Raw genomic sequence first — 22021 nt, 5'->3', positions numbered from 1 at the left:
GTCGTATTGCAACATTTACGACGAATGTAATTACACCCGGAAAATTTATGTTACATCCGTACGCCGATAATGCTGATTGCTCCGGAGTCACAAGTTGGAAGGAATTTCGAATAATTGACGGAGATCCCGAACGTTATTTGTTGTTGTACTGTTGCTATTTACAAGAAGGACGAAAAGTTGAAGGAGGATATTTGTTGACTCGTGCAGGACTTAATTTGTCACTCTCTTTTTACAAAAAAGTTCTTCGCCCTTTAACATTAATTGCGAATACGAAAGACTTTATTGTATCAGACATCGATAATTCGGCATCGTGTAACTGCACAGACTATTGCTCGTATTATGAGATACGAACGACATGCCATAGAGATGAAGTTGAAACTGACTGTGAAATTCCTCTTGATTACATTTATTATTACGCAGTAATATTAGTTATTTTAATCTTAATTATTGTACTTTTACTCATGTATATGTTTAGAGAACGTTTACCTTTCAAAATCGAATGAAGATGATACATTTTTCATGAGACAAAAACAAATTTACGCACAATAATCAATCAACTTTGACAAAAACAACTCAAATTTCACGAAATGTATTATAAAACACAAGAAATAAATTGATTATCGAATTTCAAATCATTGTCTGCTAAAATAATGACATTGTTTCACAAGAAAATGTTTAAATCTATACAAAAATCGAACTTGTTAAGTTTAAATTGTTTCATAATAATTTATTTAAAAACGAAAAATAAATAAAAAGTAAAAGTATAAGATACAATGCTTGATTCTTGTTTCTCATTCAGATTCAGGAACACGTTTGACAACTCCCGGAACGACTCTTTTTGTGCGAATTACTTGTGTAGTGTCAAATTCTTGTTCATCATAAGAGAAATTGCTATCTAATGGTTCATGGGAAGGATCTGTCAGTTGAATTAAGCTTCTGTGGCGATTAATTCTGTAAAAAAGAAACAAATAACTCATTAGATATCATATTTATGAAAGTATATGACTCACGAATTAATGTTTGTTGATGTTGGAAGTTGAATCTTTAAAGGTTCAAAACCATTTTCAACAATCTTACCTTCATCTACGTTCTTTGATGTTTCAGGAACGACGATGTTTTCAACATTTTCAGATCCAGATGGAAGATATTCTTCAAGAACGTCGCTCTTGTAGGCGTAAGATGGGTTAAGAGCGTCGGTGTATTGCACATGATGATTTGTTGGAACAACGACTCCCGGATGCACATACGTTGATGGCGAAACAGGTACATAAACGACTTCTTGTTCAAGATCAGGATGAACGATTTTGTATAATTTGTTGGAAATCAACACAAAATGATCTGAAACACGTTGTCCGGCAACACGGAAAGGAGTTAAAACAACATTTGCAGCCTTATGCATGGCATTTGAAGCTCTTTCAACAGTATTTCCGACAACTTTTTGTGTGGCTGAAACAGCTCCGTGAACAGCGTGTTGAATAGGAGTAACGACTTCTTTTACAGCATGATGACCATGAGCGAATGCTTTATTGAGAGTAGCTGTTGCAGTAGCTGATGCTTTATTCACTCGATCAACAGCTGCGTTAACTCTTTCTTGAATTGTCTCTCCAGCTTTGTGTGTTGCTTCAGCGACATGATCTCGAATATCCGAAATGTGCGATCCAATAGCTGCTGTTTGCAAGGCAACAGATTCCGGCGAGATTGCGAAACCTGATGATGAGTTAATCGCATAAAGAACTAATGTAACTGACAATAGAGTTTGACGAAACATTTTGAATTATTTTTTTTTGCTTGGATATGCTTTGTATGAATTACAATTTGATAATGAATTGCAAAGACAAATAACACTTCCTTTTATATTCAAATTTTGTAACAATTAAAATTGTCTAGACAAGAAAGTATAAGAACTTTCTTTGGGGAAACGATGTTTCAAAACTGGTTTTCGCATTGAAACTTTATAAAAAAAATTAATCACTTTAAAACTATTTGTGAAATTCACATACAAAAAGTGAAAGTTATTGAATTTCATTCTTTAGGATGTTCTAATCTAAATTGAACGACGATGATACAATATGATACGATAGCAGAAACAAGCTAAAAATTAAAAAAAAAAGTTTAAAAACTTTGTAATGAAATTTAGACAACTTACTCGAAAAAATGTGGTATTATCACTCTGAAACAGCCCACAAACTTTCAGAGGAACATTTTGATGCAAGAGTTGCAAAGACAAATTCTCAATCTAAAGAAAGATTTTACAGAAAGCTTTGTTTTTCAAAAATTCGAATCCTTACTTGCTTCGCCAAATCATCACGAAAATTTTCTTCATGGATTATTTTCGAAATTCGATATTTCTAAAAAAAATATTTCAAAAATTTGTTTCAAAAATAAATGATATTTAACACACTTCTCGCATGTAGTTATTTGGACCAGATACAAGCATGTATAAGAAAACGGATAAAATAAAAATCATAAAAATACATGTTATTGAATCTAAAAGTCTCTTATTTGCATCTATTTTGTACAAAGTGAATTTCTTATCCTCTTGGCGAAGATGAATCAAAAATGCGGTAAACTGAAATAATAATAAAAAAAATATTTTTGTTAATATGTTTTAATATATTAGAAAAGTTTCTACTTACATTACATATACCTCCAAGAAAAATTAAACCAAAAACTACTAATGTTGATTTACTAAAAAATTTTTCTACATGTTTTAATACCTTATCTGTTTCAATCAAAAAATTGGATATCTGCAGAAAATCTTTGTTTTCTAAAAAATCATTTGAAGCTGTTTTCAGTACTTTGACAGTACTAAAATACAACATTTGATAAGCCTCGATAACGAAAAGATTTGTATTGAAGCTTATTGATGAGCAAATTAGTTGAAAATTTGGAATTGTTTTGTCATACACGGACTTGTAAAGCAAAAGAGTTAATAATAGCGAAAAATATCGAAAAAATATTTGATTTCTCACTAATTTATTTATATTTTTCTTATCGTTTTCAGTTAATTTTTTGAACTGAAGAAAGCCGAGATTCAACCATTTGACAACACGATTGCGATAAAAGATTATCAGCACACTTATAACTAACGTCTGCAGTTGAAAGAATCCATCTTGTGTAACATTTAGAAAAATAAGCAACAAGTCGTTCTCATATCCTCCCAAATAATTGATTGTCATCGTTAAACTTAAGTTTAAATTTTGAATTACACTTGCAAAGCATAACAAATAGCACCAATATTTGATGTATCTATGAGTGAAAAATCCTTTTCTTGCATTACAATAAAAGAACGTTGTGTGGCCGAAAAGAAGACCCTCGTAAAGGATAAACTTTAGGGGAGTTATGACGAACATGCTTTGATGACAATTCAAAAGTAACTAAATGTAGTTCCGCTTTCATCGAATTAATACTAATCAAGTAATTGAGACTAAACTCCATTAGTTGATTTATTTTTAGCTTAATTTGAAATGCACGATGATTATATAAAACTCTGCTGCGCATGAAGTTACCTGAAAATACACATGTTGATTAATAGAACTCTATTTAGAATAAAAAAAAGTTACCTTACCAAGTAGTTAACGAATATACTAAATGAATTCCTTTCGAGAGTTCGTTAAATTCAATTCATGAAATCGATCTCGAAGTTTTGTTATCTGAAAAATTTTTGCTTGTAAAATTTATAAATATATTACAACTAAAGTGTTAATGATTTTTAATGTAAAAAAATGTAATTTAATTTTTTCAAAATTATAGTCAATGCAATATAAAGAAATTATGCGCAATTCAGAAAAAAAACATTTTATAAAAAAATGTATCAATTACATTATCATGCAAAAATGAAATTAACTAAAAAGGTTTGATATGAATTTCAAGTCAGTATACTCACATCAGAGCAACAGCAAACAATGCCCGTTCAAAGTAAGTCAAAATATATTTTTGAGGTTTTTTTATCAATTATCTTAATCTCAATTTCAGCTATTTCTATTACGCCTCCTTTGGGTCCTAAACCCATAAATGTTAAATGTTCATCTTGTCAACAGCAAATGACGTCATATATAAAACATGAAAATACAACCAAGACTCATCTTTTTGCGTTGTTGTGCTGTCTTATCATGTAAGTTTTTGATAACAAAACTGAAAAATTCTTAATTTTTTGTTTTAGTTTTCCATGTTTCTGGATACCTTATGCAATAGGGTCTTGCAAGGATGTCAATCATTACTGTTCCTCTTGTAATGCGTATTTGGGCTCTTACAGAAATTAATTGTTTTATATTTTTCTGAAATTTTGATCAAATAAGTTTTTTTTTGATATTTGTCAAATATGATAAATTTGCTATACAACGTTCTTATAAAACGTAGATGTTACAAAAAGTCATTTCTATCATTAAGCTGCTAATGACATCTTTAAAAGTCGATTAGAGTAAAATTATATTTTATAGAAGCAGTAAGAGTACTTCCCTTGTGTAAAGTGAATGTATACTGTCTTCATATATATGTAGTTTGATACAGAAAGAATTTTATTTGTCAGTTCAAATTCAGCTTTCAACTGTTTCAAACACATTTTTTAATAGTGCTTTGTACATTAATTACTCATTTTTACTCGAGCGATAACGTTTGTATTGACAAATTATTCTGTTTGCGCAAAATATTTATTTCTTCAGAACATATTTTTACTTTGAAAGGGTAATTATCAAGTAATTATGGATTCAAAATATCCGCATCCTGAACAGCAACAACAACAAAATATGTATCCAAGCGTTCCTCCAATGAATCCCCCAAGTTATGAGCAAACAAACCCACAAACAACAGCTGTCGTTCAAAGTAAGTAAAATTAACTTTGTTTCAATTCTACATTTAAATCAAATTTTGTCAAATTATATTTTAGCTGTTGTTACTTCGATTCCTTTGGGTCCGAAACCTTCCAACGTTAAATGTCCGTCGTGCCATCAGCAAATAACGACAAATATCAAACATGAAAATGCGACGAAAACTCATCTTTTTGCGTTGTTGTGTTGTCTTATCTTGTAAGTTGTCGATAACAAAGCTTTCCAAAAAGCTCATTTAAAAGTTTATTTTTTAGCTGGCCTTGCGTATGGTTGCCTTACACAATGGATTCTTGCAAAGATGTCAATCACTATTGTCCCTATTGTGATGCCTATTTGGGTGCTTATAAGAATTGAAAAAAATGAAAGATGACGTCATTTTGGATTTTGAATAAATTTGAATTTATTGTGTGATAGAAATTTTAAGTTTTTTAACACATTTTTCGCTGATACGATCCAATTAATGTTTTGCATTGCGGGCAATAATGTCGAACGTCTTTGGTTCCTTTTATGCAATATGGCAAAAAACAACAACAAAAACATCCTGCTGTCAAACAAAGAAGTCCTGCGATCAAGTGTGTCATATTGCTGTTGTAATATTCGACCGTTGTAACTATCTGTGAATTGCATTTCAAGCATTTTGTTAAACTTGGTTGATCGCTTAACGGTGCAATGCTGTTTGTGACAACTTCGGATAAGAAAAAAAATCAATACTTGAGTAAAATATATTTGATAAAAACTTGCTTGGCGGTATATTTATCGATGTAGGTGCTTGTGTGATAACGAATTGTCCCGCATATTGAGGAACTTGTTGATTTCTATTGATGGTTTGTTCAAACAAAGGCGGCGCGGAAGGAACTATAGTTTCTCTTTGCGTACTTTGATCACAACTATTAGTATTAACATACGATAAAGTAGCGATCGGAGCAATTGGAGCTAAAGCAATGCCTTTTACAAATTGCATTTTTTTGAAAAATTATTGTCGAGAGTTTACTTCTACGAATCGAGAACGAGTGTGATTTAATATTTTTGTTTGTTATAATTACTGCGTTATCTCTTGATGTTTGATAAGATTATTTGTGTATGAATCATTGCCTTGCGAAATAGTTTAATTAGTATGAATGATTCATAAAAAAATTTATAATAAGTACATATATGTTAACATAACGTTGCTTCATGTAATCCTAAAAATACTCCACAAACAGGACACGAATGATGAGCATTTCTTGATCCTTTGACGCAATATGGAATGAAACAACAGCACCAACAGAGAAAAATACACAAAAGAAAGGCTAAACAGTGTGTCGTCATATTCGGCTCATATTCAACTTTTGTCATGACTTGTTGATAACATTGCGGGCATTTAACAGAAGTCGATTTGTGTCTGAGGATTTGCTGAAGTGACTTTTTTTGTATCTGATCATCTGGAAAACGCTAATTAATTGAACGAAAATTAGATAAAAAATTTGAACAAACCTGATGGTTTTTGTGAACTTATTGAGATCGTTGTTGACGTCAATGAAGAAACACTCAGAGGTTGATTTTGTATTGGAAATTCTTGAAAATTATTCGTACGAATAACTTTTGTTTGTATTTGTTTGTCTTCATTTTCTGTACGTGTGTTTGAAATTTGTATTTGTTCAACTGTCTGAGCACGAGGAAGAATACTTTGAATACAAACACTTTCTTGAATGAAGATCTCCCGTTCTGATGGAATATTTGAAATTGGAATTTCTACAACGCTTGTAGGTCTTATTACTGCTTTTGGTTGCATCATGCTTTAAAATACTAAAACTGTAAAATCGTACCAACAGAAAAAAATCTAATTCAATACTTGAAGCATTGTTATTTGCACTCTTTATCTGATCTGATAAGATAAAACTCAAACAAAATGTACGTGAAGAATATTTCTTTATTAAAACGCCTTTTATGAAAAAAAGATAATTCATGCAAGTAATAAGTCTTTGGAATATTTAATGATAATTAACAAGTTCCGTGTCTGCCAATGAATTGTCCACAGTTCGAACAATAATGTGTCGTATTTTGACAGTCTTTCATGCAGTAAGGGATTAAACAACAAGGCCAACATCTATTGAAAAAGAAAAACATTTTAATGTAAAATAAAGTATAAAATTAAAAAAATCTTACCCGATGATACATAAACCCATTGCCCATAAATGTTGTGCTATAGACGTTTCTGAATCCGTTCTCGTTGTAATTTGTTGTTGACAATTTGGACAAACAGTGACAAAAGGAGATGCTCCCGTTGGCATAACTCTGACGGGTTGAACTACAATCGGCGACGTAATGATTACTTGACCAGCTTGAGGCATTGGCTGTTGTGTTGGCGGCGGATTCCATCCCATATTTGGATATGGATTTGAAGAAGGTTGCGGATATCCTTGCTGCGGATGCGGATACGGTTGTGCTCCAATTGTAGAATATGGCGGAGGATTGTGCGTAAAGTCTTGTGGATTTCCTGAAGCATCCAAGGGACGGGGATCTACTGTAACATTGATTTCCTTTGTCATTTTATCAATAATAAGTCAAGTGCTGAGTCACAAAATACACTTTCAATATTCAAGTTTTTATACAAATGTCTGTATTTCGTAATTGCTCGTATAAAACTGAACAGTTGCCGTATCTCAACAACAAGTTTTTGTGTACATTATATCTTATCATTGTATTTCACACGTCATTGATAATGCGATAATGTGTGAGTTTTGGTTTGAGTAATTAATATGAAACTTTTATCGATTATTTTTCATGTTATTTTGGAAATAAATAACAATATAATCTGTAGTTTTTAGAATCATCTGAAATTATTTACATATTGTTAAGACATTTGGTAAAAAAAAATTATATTTACCAAAAAAGCTAATTTTCTATTGATCTCGAAGGAGTTATATATGAACATTTTAGGACTCAAATGCATCAATTGCAAAGAAAGTCTTTCAATCTAAAAATAAAAAAATATATTAAGTTATGAAAAAATTAAACCAAAAATGAAACTTACGCTTTTGTTGACATGACAATCACTATTTTCATATACAAATGCGATTTTTCCGACAAGTCGTTGAAATTTCAACATTCGTTCCAATAACTTTTGCGGACCAACACTCATGAAATACAATTCATTGAAAGCAAAATAAAGATATACAATTGCTACCCGAACTTCAATTCGGATCTTGTTGTCGATTATTGCATCATTTGAAACAATTTTCGTATAAATATTTCCCGTGTCTGTTATTATCGACGTAAATATGGTAAGAGAAATCCCAAGTAAAGCAATTTCCGCCAATATGATCATCAGTTTATTCAATTTTATGATTTCCAAGTGACAAATACTCAAGTAATCGATTCGATCACTCAATTGTGAAAGTTCAAAAATTCTTTGTCCTGCTTTCATATGCTTAACCTTTTTTAACCAACATAAATTTTTCAATACATCTTTTAGTTCAATTGTCATAATTCGTATCAAATGTGCCGAAAACAATGATCCGCATAATAAAGAAGTAACAGGCGCTGTAAACCAAGTGTATTGTATTGAAAACATTACTTTTGATAAAATTTGGAATCCAACACTACTCCAATTTTGCTCCATGAAAACCGAAAATGTTTCTTCCATGAGATAGCAGACAGAAACAACAACAACCAAGCCCATTGCGAAGCGTAACATAAAGAATTTAAAAAATTTTGAGTCCAATGTTGGATCATGGCTCAACTTGAACACGATACGTTTCAACAAAATTATTTGATTAAACAATTTTAAGATTTTCAAACGATTAAAAAACGCAATTAGACACGATAAAATAACAGACATGTAAAATTGTGATATTGCCAACAAATTTAGAACTTTATCAAGTACAGATAATTTAATAACAGAAGTAAGAAGTGTTTGTTGGAACATGTATATGTAATATATTGCACTGCACACAGAGAGAAATATACAAATGGATTGAATATTAACAACTATTTTTGATCGAAAAATATATTTTTCACGATTTACACTCCATTTGTATGAAAAAAAGCCCAAAATAATTCCTATTCCAATAATGAATTCGGTAAAAACATTTTGAAGCTTTTGTAAATTATTTTGAGGATTCGCGTAAGTGAATGTCATTCTTACAAAAGTTAAAACACGAAAAATAAACATTTTTGTATTTTAACATGAATAACATCTCCAAAAAATTTAAATGAAATCAAAAGATAGTAATCTGAATATCTTTCTCTGTAATTCAATAACATTAATTGACTGTTAATTGAATTTAATTCAGGTTAACTTGAACATACACAATAACGTAACTGATTGTCGCAGAAAGTATCTACAAAGGAATAATGTTTTTTATATTGATTCAAATTATATTAGAAAATTTTTACCATCCATAAAAATGTTTCATTGCATTCAAATAACCCAAAAATTGAAAGTTTTGGATTTGTGTGCAACATCCGCAAAATAAAGACATCAATCTAAAAATGGAGAAAAAAATTTTTTGAAAAAATTAATTCGTAAAGATAATTTATCGTCTTACACTTTTATCTAATCTTGGTTCTGTTTCTTCCAACAAAAGTGAATTTATAATTTCCTGTAATTTTCTGCTTCGCTTAACGATCTTCTGTGGTCCATAAACAAGAAAGTGCAATAAATTTAAGGTCAGTATAAAAAGTAACATTTGCATAAAATTTGCTTCCTTGTTCCTGCCAAAAACTCCGCTATATATACTTGTTGCATGTGTGATAATCATCAAGAAGATACTCAAACAAAAAAATAACAAATAAATTTGGAGCATTTTCATAATGTTATTTGCAAATCTCATAACTTTAATATAGCATTCGGAAAAGTATTCCAAATCATCACTCAAACTGCAAAAATTCATCATTAAACGTGCGCTTGTGACATTTTTTTCGTTTTCGCTTTGAATATGTTTAACATTTGATACAATTTTCCTTACTTGCAAGGATATTATTTTTATTAAGTGAGCAGCAAATGTAAAAGCTATCAAAAGAATTGTTAAAGGAAACATAAGAGTGAAGAATTGTGGCAACAAAAATAAAATTCGAAATGCCAAAAGTTCATAATATCCATGTATATGAGTGCTGTTTTTGCCAAAAATAATGATCAAAGTGTAAACTGAAATGTATAATATATCGTTGACAATCCTTAAAGCAACTTTGTATATAAATTTTCTATCCATTTTTATATTTGATTTGAACGGTAAAATCAATTTTTTTAGTTCATTTGCTGTTTTGTAAACACAAAGAAATTCATGTTTTTTGTAAACAGGAATAATACTTGCAATTAATGTACTTAAAACTGTTACAATTGATGTAAGATTCGTCAAAACTATATCAATCTTGTGTTTATAAATTAAACTAACAGCTATGAAATCCATAAATGTAATACAAAGAGTTGATGCGATTATGAAAAGTGAAACAATAATTCCTTGAATATCGCCTTTTCTTAAATTTTTGATATTTAGTTCAGAATTTCGTTGAATGCAAGAGTATCCTAAAAGTCGTATTATGAAAATTGATAACCTCACGATAATGTTATGAATTTTTTGGAAAAAATGTTGAGGTCGTTTGTAGAACATCGTGTTAAGTCTAATAATACTTTTAATCGACTAAATTAACACACGAGTGACATAGATACCCTTTTTAATTGACACTTGCGTTTTGAATGATTTATGAGGTATCAGAAAAGACAAATGACTGAGTTGATATTGAAATAAAACTTTTTTTTTCATTATTCGTAAAATATATTTCAAAGTTTTGTGACAGTATTAAAGTTTTTAGATTATTTTCGTTGAATTTATCCTTTCATGTAACTTACAAATGTACGTTCAGATTGAAGGAACGGATCAAACTCGTTGATAATTTGAATGAGTTTTGGATTTTCTAACATTGTAGAGTGATTGCCATCGATGAATTTCAAATTTACATGTCCTTTTGTGTAAGAAGATAGACCATAATCTTCATCTATATCCATTACAGAAACTTCTGTCGGTCTAACAAGAGTTATATCTGACTCGATTTGGAAAGCATCGTCAGTAGAGAATTCAGCAGCCATTTTGAAACGATTTATCAAAGCATTCAACATTTTTCTCGTATAATCTCCGCTGTAAATATTGTGGTTGACGCCAACTTCAACAAGTTTGTCAAGTCGTTTATTCCAATCTGAACCAACTGTTTCAATTGTATTCCAATATTCAAGTTCTTCTCCCGGAAATATGACTCCTAATGACGCCATAAGAATTATATTTTGGAATTTCTTGTCTTCATCTTCGCTGCTGTCGGAAACTAATTTTATTTGATCCAAAGCAAGTTGTTTCAAAAATTGAGGAGAGCCATCAATTAATATTACATGACCTTTCAAACCCTGTTCTTCAAGCATTCTTGCAAGCTCGAGTGTGACAGCTGCTCCGAAAGAATATCCTACCAAATAATAAAATTCTGTGTTTTTGAAGACAGTTTGGAAAATTTCATTAAAAACAGATTCAGCAATTTCCTTTGAAGATGTCATATGTCCCTTGTTTGTCGATTGTAAAATGAACGATGGTAATGTTAGATCATTGGCAACTTGTCGATATATATCTCCCGCAACTCCTTCTATTCCAGGAATCAGAACTAAACCACTTACGATGTTTTCGCTGTTGTTTTGACTATTTAGTCGAAGTAACGTTTGTTCACAATGTGATTCGTCGCCAAAATTACGCATTAACATTCCAACGCCTTGAGGCGAATCGCTTTTAGCATATTTCAAATGTACCTCTTCTTTTTCGTTATTTTTCTCATCAGCAAGTGTTTGTAACTTGGAGAAAGTTAACGTTCTAACATCGATTGCACTGAGAAATATTTCGAATTCTCGTTCTAAAGTTTGTTTAATTTCAACTGCCATTAATGAATCCATTCCGAGCTCACTTAATTTTGTGTCGAAACTAACGGATTTTATATCGCGAATGCTCATGATATTCATTACAGCTTCTAAAACGCCTCCCTTTCCGCTACCTTTAAATTTCTTCTCTGCTACAACCATGCAACTAACAACAGGCTTGTTAGCACTCAAAAGAGTATCAAGTTCTTGTAAACAAGACGAAATTCTTTGTTGCAATGTTCCGCCAATTTCCATATCAATGTTTGAATTTTCATGCATATCCGCAACTAAACCAACTTCTCCAATTGCTCCCCATTGAATAGCGATTCCGGGAAGACCTTTTTTATATCTCGCTTCAATGATACGTTCCATAATGGAGTTTGCCATTCCATAATTTGTTTGACCTGCATTTCCTCGTCCACAAGATACGGAAGAAAAGACGACAAAGTATTCCAATTTTGGACAAAGTCGTCTTGATATTTCATCCAAATATTTTGTAGCATTTGCTTTTACAGCAATACTTTCAGCAAATTTGACAGGATCTTGATTTTCGAAAATGGCATCGCGAAGTCTTACAGCAAGATTGAAAATTCCTCCAACAGGACCCAATTTTGTTGCTTCTTGAATGAGCTCTAAACAACCGTTTTGTGTTGTTATATCGCTTGTGCTAACAATTACTTTTGCTCCGTATGATTTCCATAAGCTATAAAAAACATGATATGAAATAAAAAAAACTGATTTTCAATATATGTATAATGAAACTTACTTAATTCTATAAGATTGATAAGGGCGAGATATTCCTCTACTTGAGCTCAAAACTAATTTGCGACATCCTCTGATGATCATCCAATCTGCTAATTCAAGACCAAAGCCTCCTAATCCTCCGGGAATGACATATGTCAAGTTTGGATTGAAATAAATTCTCGGATGGAAGTTAATGGGTAAAGTTTGCTTATCGAATTCACTTTCTCGTACTTTAAGAAGAACTTTTCCTATATGTTTTCCAGTTGCTAAGAAACGGAATGCTTGTTCTACTTCATTAATTGGAAAAACTGTTGTTTTTAAAGGAACTATGATGCCGTTGCGTATATCACGATCAATATTTACTGCAAGTGCTTTTTTACGCTCTACTGTGCCTTGGAAAAGATTATCGAGCAATACTGCATGGAAAGATATTTCATTTAAGAAATGACTCAAACCAATTTTATTGTCGTTTGCCATATCAAACTTTCCAATCTCAAGGAAGTGTCCTTCATTTCCCAAACATTTGATAGAAGTACGAAGTTTTTCTTCCGCCAATGAATTTAAAACATAATCAACTCCTTTTCCATTCGTTTGAATCATAACCATGTCATAGAAACTTGTATCTCTCGAATAACCAATATGAGAATTTTGTAATTGAGGGAAAGTGTTCAACAAGAATTTACGTTTTTCTTGCGAACTGACTGTTGTGAAAACTTCCAAACCGTATGCGAGTGATACGCGAATTGCAGCTAATCCAATACCTCCCGTACCTGAATGAATCAAAATTTTTTTGCCTTTTTTTATGGAAACTGTTTGGAAAAGCGCATGATAAACGGTTGAATAAACGACAGGAATTGTAGCAGCTTCTTCTAATGTCCAATGAGCAGGAACTTCCCATGTTAAAACAGGATCGGCTCTTAAATTGCTTGTCATTGCTCCGCTTTTGATCATTCCCATAATGCGAGTGCCGCATTCTGTAACTCCAGAAAACTCCAAACCGAGTGAACAATCATTAAAATCTCGTTTCTTGTTTAAATAATTGTCAGATAATTTTCCAGATGCCAACATCACATCACGGAAGTTGAGAGATGAGTAAACTATTTTAAGAGGCAAATTTTCCATTTCATTTATATCGTAAGGATTTCGTTGAAGACATTTAAATGATGATAAGTCACCGCGTGTCAGTGCATCAACAAACCATTCTCTCGATTCAGGCTTTAGTTCTGTTTCTTGTTTAATTTTTAGATGACGATAAGAACCCCATTTTCCCTAAAAATCAAAATCAAATCATTATTAAAAGTTATTATGAGTTAATAATATATCTTACATTTTGATAAACATTAATTGCGAGGCCTAATTTCAATTGAGCTTTGTATAATGGATGTTCAGAATCGAAAGCAGGAGCATCTGGATCAGCAACAAATACACAAGTCACTGTTTGCCCAAAAGGTTCTCTTCTTAAACAATTTACTAATCCAAGAATTCCTGAATAAGATTCTTTTTCTGCAACGATCATTACTTGACCATTTCCATTAGCAACTGTAGTTTTAACTTCATCAATCCAACTATATTCGATATCTTGTGAACTAACTTTAATAACAGATGTTGTTTCAAAGATCTTTCGTTTCACATATTGGAACATAACAAACAATTCTGTATCAGTTGGGATTGCACAAACAAGTCTACATGATGCAGGAACGGTAAGTTTTGTAAAATCTGTTGAAAGATCTTCACGAGATATTAAATAACCCTTATCCTTTATGCATCCAATAGCGGTTTCGACAAATGTCGCATTGTTGGTCCATTTTGATGCAATAACAAAAGAACAATTTGTGAGAGAGGATAATTTTCCATCTTCAACATGAACACCCGACAGTTCACATTCGTTATTTGTCAAGTACATTGCTTCTGAAGACACTAATGGTAAGTCTCCCAATGCATCGTTAAAGAATTGAATAATGGGTTTTCTTTTGTCGTCATCAACTTCAACAGATTTTACTTTCAACGAATAAGCATTTTCGAAACCAAGTTGGACCAAAACTCGAGCAGCATCTTCAACAGCAAGTTTTCGTGATGGTAAATGAGAGATGAACTCATACGATTCAAGAACGGGAATACCTGGAGGTTTTCGACGAGCAATTGCATTTGCACGAAGACCATGAATTTCAATTCCTCCGCTTTGAATAATTTTTAATTCATTGCAAACTTTCACATCGAAAACTGTATTTTCTACATCCCCGAGTGCTTTAGCCATGTTGAAATGTTTCAAGGGATCTACTACAATACGATCAATTCCCGTTGGAATAATTAAATGTCTTGTATCTTTTGCGACAATCAAGAGTTGCAACATGCAATCCATAAAAGATGCAAAATTGAGATTCCATTTGACTTTGCCCGATAAACCATCAGTACGTGCTTCAATAACAGATTTAAATTCGCCATCGTAATGATAACCACGAAGACGAAGTTCTTTGTAAAAATCACGTGTATTGAAAATTGTGTCATTGGGATTAATAGTTGGAGTTTCGGGAAGTTCAGTAAATTTAGCTTGTTCCAAAATGTTTACTGTTCCTGTAACAACAGGACTATTTCCTTCCGTAATCTATATACAGAATTATTAAGAAATAGTTACATACAAACATAAATAAATTTTAAAAAATTTACCTCAAATTGTCCTGTTCCTCTGTGAACCATAACAATAAAAACGACTTCTGTATCTTTTTGCATTGCAGTAGCACGTAAGAATTTGACATCTTGAAATTCGAGTTGAACATCAGCATAGAACTTTCCATGCATGAGTGCAACAGTCTCCCAAACTAAAAAGAGATATGCAGTTGCAGGAAATAGCACTCTTCCATCAATTACGTGTCCTGTAACATATTCATAATCGTGATCTGTCAAGGAGATTTTACATGTTCTCTCTCCGCTTCGACTATCCTTCACTGTATCGAATTTCGCCAAGAACCAATCTTCACTGTGATCCCATTTGATAAGAGGGGAAATCAACGGAGTGCTTGCCGATACAGGATATTCAACAGGCGGATACATTTTCTCTATTGGAATATCAACGCCATTCATATACAGTCTAAAAACGATTTTTTTCATGAATATTTAAATAGCTGAATGAAAAAATAACAAGTACTTACTTTCCTAAACCTGTGAACAAAACATTGATATTGTCTTTGTTGTCTCTTTGCGTTAGATTTACATGAACGGCGGAAGTCATGCTCTTTTTCAAGATCGCTTGTAACAAACCATGGGGAGCAATTTCAATAGTCAATGCATTCTCAGGCAAAAGAGCAGCTGTTTCTTCAAACAAAACGGGACTTAACAAATTATTAGTTTGATATTCAGCCGAGCAATATTGACTTTCGTGCTTATCCCATTTTGTTTTTGGTACACTCGAACTCAACCATTTTTCTGAACGTTTCTTTGGAGACTTAATAACTTCTTTTAAACGTGTCATAAGCTTTGGTCCCATTTCCGATATATATTTACTGTGATATGCAATATTTGACGTTGGTACTTCCTTTGCAAAAACTCCTTTTGATTTGAGTTCTTTTACAAAATTGGAAATATTTTCTGCGGGTCCCGAAATAGTACATGAATCTGCACTATTGTGACAAGCAACTTCAACTCCTATTGGTAAAATTGAGCGTATCTTTTTATATCCTAACCCTACAGCAGCCATTGATCCAAATACAACTTCCGTTTCTAAACTCGCCATACCTCTGGAATACGCACAAAGTATCATTTCAGCACGTGAAAGACATCCATCGGAGTAAGCGCATCCCAATTCGCCAACGCTATGACCAATGATATAATCAGGAACGATATTTAAAGCGTTTAAGATATCAACAAGCCCGATTTGAATTGCAGCAATTCCCACAAATGAGTGTAAAATATTGTCAAACGTTTGAGGATCGTTTGAGGTAATAATATTGAGCAAATCTAATCCATGAGGTTTCAATGTTTCATGACATTCGTAAATTGCATCACGGAAAATAGGTATTTGCATGAGTGATGTTCCCATCCCGATCCATTGAGATCCCATTCCGGAGAAGACAAAAACAATCGGGCGTTTAAGACCTGTATGATGTTGAACTTCTCTTGCTACACAAAGTGCATTTTTCCCATTGTCATTTACGTAAACACCATAAGAACGGAACAAATTAGCAGGAATCGTATCGCTTTGGATGTTATTCAATAATGCGATGTATTCAGCATCTAATGGGCGTTTGCAAACATCATCAATTATAGTATTACATGCGAGTTCTGTTCTTCCAGACCAAACAAGAAGACGAGGTAACGTATCTTCAGGTATTCCATGATTTACTTTGTGCTTCATATTTCCTCGCAACAATGCATGTGCATTAGCTCCTCCAAAACCGAATGAATTAATTGCTATCAAAGGACCTTCCAATGGCGTCGGTTCAGTTATGACACTCAAACGGCCTTCAGTTAACGCAGGAATTGTCGATCGAACTTTCTCAAAATTGATATTTGGCGGGATCAAACTTTTATGAAATGCAAGCAAAGCTTTTGCGACAGAACAACAACCTGATGTTGATTCACTGTGTCCAATATTGGATTTTACAGAACCAATAGAAAGAGGCTTCTCACGCCCTTGACAAAAAACTTGATCGATTGCATAACACTCTTCAGGATCTCCAACAACAGTTCCCGTTGCATGCGCTTCGACATAATCGATTGTACGAGGATCAATATCAATTTCTTTATAAAATTCTGTCAAAAGTTGACGTTGAATTTTTCCTGATGGATATGTGATACCTTCTTCTTTGAATCCATCGCAATTAGCTTTTGAGTATACCAAAGTGCCGTAAACACGTTTCGCATCACGTGCTCTTTGCAAAAAAAGTACACAAACAGCTTCTGATCTCGTATATCCATTCGCGTTTTCATCGAAAGGACGACAATATCCATCTTCCGAAAGAACACCCAATCTAATTGAATAAAAATTTGTTAAAAAAAAATTAAATTTTTAATAAAAAAAAATTACCTTGCAAATTGTAATGTCACATGAGGATGTAATAATAAATTTACGCCGCCAACCAAAGCAGCGTCACATTCACCGTTTCGTAATGCATTAAAAGCCAAATCCAGAGCATACATACTTGAACTGCAAGCAGTATCCATCAAAAATGAAGGACCCGTTAAACCCATTGTATATGAAATACGATTTGCTAACATAGTTCTTGCGCATCCCGTTAAACCAATACCTCCAGCAGGAACTTTTTCATAAAACCAAGTTTTCTCAGATTCCGCAAAACAAGCACCAATAAAAACTCCCGTTCGTGTCCCGCGAAGAGACTTCGGATTAATTCCCGCATCTAACACACTTTCGTATGCGTGCTCCAATAATAAACGACATTGTGGATCCATACTATGAGCTTGTCTAAAATGAACTCCTGTAAAATTTACGAAAAAATAATTTAAAAAATTAATATAATTAAAAAAATGATTTTTTTTACTTACCAAAAAATGCTGAATCGAATTTTTCAAGACGACCAATATTTCCCATTCTCTTTGGAATTTCTGGATTCGTATGCCTCCATCGGATTTCAGCATCATCAACCATGTCAACCTATTCAAAAAAAAAAAAAAAAAAGTTAAAACTTTTATCAAAAATGACCGTCATAATTTTTCAAGAAAAATGAATCATGAAAATTTTCAATTTTTGTATTAAAAATCGAATTTTGACATGAAGTTTTTCTTTAAAAAAAAAAATGATTTTCATAAAAAAATAAATTTATAGAAAAAAAAAATTGACCATTATTTTTTATGATATTCATTTTTTACCGCATTTCGAAGAAAAAATGCGGTATTAAAAACGACTTGTCGTGTGTGTGTGTGTGTTCCGGTGTGCCCCAAAATTTTTGTAAGTAATTCTTAGTTATTTGAGTACCCTAAGGGTCTCTGGGCCTAAAAAATGAAATTGAAAAAAAATTGAAGAGCAAAAAAATCAAAAACTGTGTCCCATTTTTGACAAACAAATGGTTTTGTTTTCAAAACTGCCAAAAAATTGAAAGAAAAAAAAATTTCCTTTTACATAGTTTTATTTTAAAAACTAAAAAACTCAAAAACTGTGTCAAAAACTGTGTCAAAGCAATTTTGTCAAATCTTGCTCCAAATGGATAAAAATTTGTCAGAGGGCTCTAATTTATCATTTTTAATCATTTTATAACTCAAAACTGCCAAAAAATTGAAAATGAAAAAAAAAATTTTTTCTTTGACATAGTTTTGTTTTGAAAACTAAATCAAGAGCAAAACTAAATCAAAAACTGTGTCAAAGCAATTTTTGTCAAATCTTGCTCCAAATGGATAAAAATTTGTCAGAGGGCTCTAATTTATCATTTTTAATCGTCTTATAACTCAAAACTGCCAAAAAATTGAAACTGAAAAAAAACATAGTTTTATTTTAAAAACTAAATCAAGACAAAAACTATGTCAAAAACTGTGTCAAAAACTGTGTCAAAGCAAATTTTGTCAAATCTTGCTCCTAATGGATAAAAATTTGTCAGAGGGGCTCTAATTTATCATTTTTAATCATTTTATAACTCAAAACTGCCAAAAAATTGAAAATGAAAAAAAATTTTTTATTTGACATAGTTTTGTTTTAAAAACTAAATCAAGAGCAAAAAAACTGTGTCAAAAACTGTGTCAAAGCAATTTTTGTCAAATCTTATTCCAAATGGATAAAAATTTATCAAAGGGCTCTAATTTATCATTTTTAATCATTTTATAACTTAAAACTGCCAAAGAATTGAAAATGAAAAAAAACATAGTTTTGTTTTAAAAACTAAAAACTGCAAAAAAATTGAATTTTTATCAAATCTTGAAAAAAATTTTTCAGAGTTTTCTAATTTATCATTTTTAATCTATCATGGATAAAAATTTGTCAGAGGGCTCTAATTTATCATTTTTAATCATTTTATAACTGAAAACTGCTAAAAAATTGAAACTGAAAAAAATTTTTTTCTTTGACACAGTTTTGTTTTAAAAACTAAATCAAGAGCAAAAAAACTGTGTCAAAAACTGTGTCAAAGCAATTTTTGTCAAATCTTGTTCCAAATGGATAAAAATTTGTCAGAGGACTCTAATTTATCATTTTTAATCATTTTATAACTCAAAACTGCCAAAAAATTCAAACTGAAAAAAATTTTTCCTTTGACATAGTTTTATTTTAAAAACTAAATCAAGACAAAAACTATGTCAAAAACTGTGTCAAAAACTGTGTCAAAGCAAATTTTGTCAAATCTTGCTCCAAATGGATAAAAATTTGTCAGAGGGCTCTAATTTATCATTTTTAATCATTTTATAACTTAAAATTGCTAAAAAATTGAAACTGAAAAAAAAATTTTCTTTGACATCGAAATGCGGTATAGTTTGTCGTTCTTTAGACGACTACTTTCTCTATTTTTTCCAATTTTAATTAAAATGTTTTTAATTTACTTTTTATTAATACCGAAATATCAACTCAAAACAATCAAAATTTTTTTAAATTTGGCATTTTGTGTGAAAAAAGTTTCATTTGGAACAGCCTAATTCACAACATACATAAGAGAAAAAATAAATAGCAAGTTCTCAATTTATTTATATTTTTTATTACCTTGTTATAAAGGTTATTGCTAAACTCAGCAACATTATCGGAATTCGGAAATCTTCCCGACATTCCTGTAATGACAATTTCGTCATCATCAGAGATTGGATGAATTCTTGAATATGAACGTTTTTTATGATCCTCCTCGTTAAAAGTTGCCATTTTATTAAAAATTCAACAAAAATTGATTTTTATGTCACTTTAATCCTTCAATATAGAATAACTGTCACAAATAATTATTTCTTTTCACTTTTTTTTTAAATAGTTTGCACTGTATCATCCGGATTGTCTAACGACTTTTTACCGAATGAACCTTTCAATTGATTTTTACTTCTTTTATACTAATTCGAGTTCCTGTTTAGCGCACTTAGTATTTACATAATTTTGTATAAAAAGTGTTTTAATCAATTTGCTTTAATTAACTTCTAATATGTTACCATGCGTGTGCCCAAAATTTGCTTTTTAAATGAAATTTTTAATTCTAAGTACTAAAATGTCATGAACTTTTCTTTTGTTTTTAGTTCGTGAGAAAATCGTTTGAAATGTACAAAAATATTTTTAAAAAAATTTAACCTTAACGAATACCAATATTGAATTTTCTTAAAGCAATGCAAGTCTTTATGTCGACAAAAGGCGATACTTTACCTTTAATGAAATTTTCCCACAATTTGTATAGCTGTAAGTTCTGTTCAACTCAACAGACAATAAACAATAATTTGATGTATCAAACAATGTATCGAGAATATCTATCGTTAGTTATTATTTAGATGTCGAACCGATCTGATGCCGGAAAATCGCGAAAAAATATTTAAAGTAAAATAATTAGTGATTAAAATAATGAAAAACAACATTAGCTCAAAATGCCTTTACAATCAATTTTAGAATTTTCAAACATGTTAGAATTTTTGTATTTTTTATAAAATTAATGGTTCAAGATGTAATGGTTAACCACAAAAAAATAAATGCAACGGAATTCTCGGTAACTGACCTTGAAAGTCAATTTATTAAAAAAAGTTTATTTTTTGAAAGAAAAAAAATGTTTGCAAAAGAATAATCAATTGATTGTTGTTCTTCCATTTTTTGTTTGTTTGTGTTGCCAAATCAATAGATGTGCACGGTCAACGTACAAACAGCGAAAAAAAAGAACTATTGAATTAATCGATGCAAATAAATTGTTTCTGTGATAAAAATAAAATCGAACTGTGTTGCTTACATATTTTTGTGTTGAACAGCAAACGCCTTTTATTTACATAAATACTTTGGCGGCACGTTCTGACATCGTGCAGTGATATCGGAAGAGACAGTTCAAACAATCAAAGGGTTACTCGATGAATAAATAATTCTTTTTTTAATTGAAACCAATAAAAGTTAGAATTTTTCATTAAAATTATTGCAAGTACGGTACAAAAAAAAATCTAACGAAAAAAGAACTCTGAAGTTAAAAAAGTTTATGAAATGGATTCGTCTTATGCAGCAATTGTGATTTACGATCAAAAGTTGTCAAGTCTAGTCTAATTAATTATTCAAAATTTTCGATTATTATTTCCACATAAGAGTTAAAAATTCATATTTACATTTTCTCGATTTTATCAGCAACAAAATGTTTCTTTTAATTTTTAATTGCCTTTTGAAATGAATGTCATGTTCACTTATATAACGTAATATAATGTATCTACATCGATAACAGGTGATTCTATCTTATGGAAATTGTAACATCTGTTATAGAAAAATGAAAATTTTATTTTGCCTTTGATTGTTTCAAGGCTTATTAGATCTTTTTGCTTCAAATAAAGAATTTTTTAAAATCTATTGAATATGATTTTGTCATATATTTTTTTAAAAAACTTCCTTGAAACGTAAAAAGTACATTTTAAAAGTAAGTTCATTAATAAGTCAGTATAGGTCATACGTTGAACAAATGTATGTTATAATGATTTGTTACTTCTTTATTTATAATAA

General features: G+C 31.2%; 3 protein-coding genes across 4 annotated transcripts; 1 reads left to right on the top strand and 2 right to left on the bottom strand.

Annotated features, from left to right (window-relative positions):
- Positions 1–4478: 4478 nt before the first annotated feature.
- On the top strand, positions 4479–5243 carry LOC134827395 (lipopolysaccharide-induced tumor necrosis factor-alpha factor homolog). Of its 2 annotated transcripts, XM_063840011.1 has the most exons (4): positions 4479–4612; positions 4683–4821; positions 4886–5024; positions 5081–5243. In XM_063840011.1, exons 2-4 carry the CDS (start codon positions 4701–4703, stop codon positions 5178–5180), a joined length of 360 nt encoding a protein of 119 aa, XP_063696081.1. In that variant the 5' UTR covers positions 4479–4612; positions 4683–4700; the 3' UTR covers positions 5181–5243. The 2 variants fall into 2 exon arrangements, with proteins under 2 accessions (XP_063696081.1, XP_063696080.1); XM_063840010.1 differs by having other exon boundaries at positions 4534–4821.
- Positions 5244–6717: 1474 nt separating this feature from the next.
- Positions 6718–7445, bottom strand: LOC134827394 (lipopolysaccharide-induced tumor necrosis factor-alpha factor homolog). Its single transcript, XM_063840009.1, has 2 exons — positions 6972–7445; positions 6718–6912 (listed from the first exon to the last, which is right to left on the bottom strand). Exons 1-2 carry the CDS (start codon positions 7352–7354, stop codon positions 6807–6809), a joined length of 489 nt encoding a protein of 162 aa, XP_063696079.1. The 5' UTR covers positions 7355–7445; the 3' UTR covers positions 6718–6806.
- A 1703-nt stretch (positions 7446–9148) lies between these two features.
- LOC134837942 (fatty acid synthase-like) lies at positions 9149–20224 on the bottom strand. Its single transcript, XM_063853339.1, has 9 exons — positions 20072–20224; positions 17938–18046; positions 17462–17870; positions 15588–17405; positions 15106–15526; positions 13769–15043; positions 12464–13710; positions 10641–12400; positions 9149–9174 (listed from the first exon to the last, which is right to left on the bottom strand). Exons 1-9 carry the CDS (start codon positions 20222–20224, stop codon positions 9149–9151), a joined length of 7218 nt encoding a protein of 2405 aa, XP_063709409.1.
- Positions 20225–22021: the final 1797 nt, after the last annotated feature.

The sequence above is a fragment of the Culicoides brevitarsis genome, chromosome 1 (genome assembly GCF_036172545.1).
Source record: "Culicoides brevitarsis isolate CSIRO-B50_1 chromosome 1, AGI_CSIRO_Cbre_v1, whole genome shotgun sequence".
Lineage (NCBI taxonomy): Eukaryota > Metazoa > Arthropoda > Insecta > Diptera > Ceratopogonidae > Culicoides > Culicoides brevitarsis.
Note: the sequence above shows the minus strand (reverse complement) of the source record. Positions and strands in the feature narration are given on the sequence as shown.

Bases quoted from the DNA above. Each gene is read 5' to 3' on its own strand.
- LOC134837942 (XM_063853339.1), bottom strand. From the start codon at position 20,224: ATGGCAACTTTTAACGAGGAGGATCATAAAAAACGTTCATATTCAAGA. The intron at 18,047-20,071 runs GTAATAAAAAAT...TTTTTTGAATAG, and splicing joins GCAATAACCTTTATAACAAG to GTTGACATGGTTGATGATGC. The intron at 9,175-10,640 runs GATAAATTCAAC...TAATTTGAATCA, and splicing joins ATTTGTAAGTTACATGAAAG to ATATAAAAAACATTATTCCT.
- LOC134827395 (XM_063840011.1), top strand. From the start codon at position 4,701: ATGGATTCAAAATATCCGCATCCTGAACAGCAACAACAACAAAATATG. The intron at 4,822-4,885 runs GTAAGTAAAATT...ATTATATTTTAG, and splicing joins AACAACAGCTGTCGTTCAAA to CTGTTGTTACTTCGATTCCT. The intron at 5,025-5,080 runs GTAAGTTGTCGA...TTTATTTTTTAG, and splicing joins TTGTTGTGTTGTCTTATCTT to CTGGCCTTGCGTATGGTTGC.
- LOC134827394 (XM_063840009.1), bottom strand. From the start codon at position 7,354: ATGACAAAGGAAATCAATGTTACAGTAGATCCCCGTCCCTTGGATGCT. The intron at 6,913-6,971 runs GTAAGATTTTTT...CTTTTTCAATAG, and splicing joins ATGGGTTTATGTATCATCGG to ATGTTGGCCTTGTTGTTTAA.